Source organism: Eurypyga helias, unplaced genomic scaffold, assembly GCF_000690775.1.
Source record: "Eurypyga helias isolate BGI_N326 unplaced genomic scaffold, ASM69077v1 scaffold35872, whole genome shotgun sequence".
In the NCBI taxonomy this organism is placed as follows: Eukaryota; Metazoa; Chordata; class Aves; order Eurypygiformes; family Eurypygidae; genus Eurypyga; species Eurypyga helias.
This window is the reverse complement of record NW_010235947.1, coordinates 1-618: the sequence shown is the minus strand read 5'-3', so window position 1 is coordinate 618 and position 618 is coordinate 1. Positions and strand designations below refer to the sequence as shown.

Sequence of the window (618 nt, the reverse complement as noted above, 5' to 3'; positions counted from 1 at the left end):
CCATCAACTTGCATTATGAAAGGACAACTTTGCACAGAATCAACAATGAGAAGAAAAATCTAGAAATGGATTCTGAGAATAAACAGAATCTTTAATCTTATTTGTAGAAGGAATCATTCCTATGAGCTTAGTAAATTTTTCTGTTTTCCTCCCTTTTTTTTATTTTCAGGAAATGATCCTTAGAAGACCAGGTTGGATTATTTTGAGACATTACTTAGCTACTCCTTTTTTAAGATGGAGTCGTATGTTGTCACAGCCATTTGAATGTGACAAGTGGATGTTCAAAGCAGTTGAACTAATTCATTCCCACTGGCAACCCTAAGCATTGCTGCAATCCCCGAAAACACAACCCTTCATTCACTCACCGCTTGTCTTCCAGGTCGCCCGCTGTTGGCTTTGCAAACCGTTCTTCAGGCTCTGCTCCACGTAGGATTTGGGATCACATCCGGAGAGGAGGATCTCGCCAAGGAGCGCGATGTAGGCGATGGCCAGCCGCAGCGTGTCGATTTTGGAGAGGCGCTTCTCGTACGGGAAGGTGGGTACGTGGCAGCGGAGCTGGTCGAAGGCCGAGTTGATGCTGAGCATCCTCTTCCTCTCGCGGACGTTGGCGGCGTGGCG

At 46.4% G+C, this 618-nt stretch overlaps 1 protein-coding gene across 1 annotated transcript; it reads right to left on the bottom strand.

Moving 5' to 3' along the window:
* Window positions 1–357: 357 nt before the first annotated feature.
* Window positions 358–615, bottom strand: LOC104506104 (helix-loop-helix protein 13-like; the record flags this gene model as incomplete). The annotated part of the gene is made up of 1 exon (XM_010146928.1): window positions 358–615. A coding segment is annotated over one exon (258 nt), but the record flags the coding sequence as incomplete, so codon positions are not given.
* Between the last annotated feature and the right edge of the window lie 3 nt (window positions 616–618).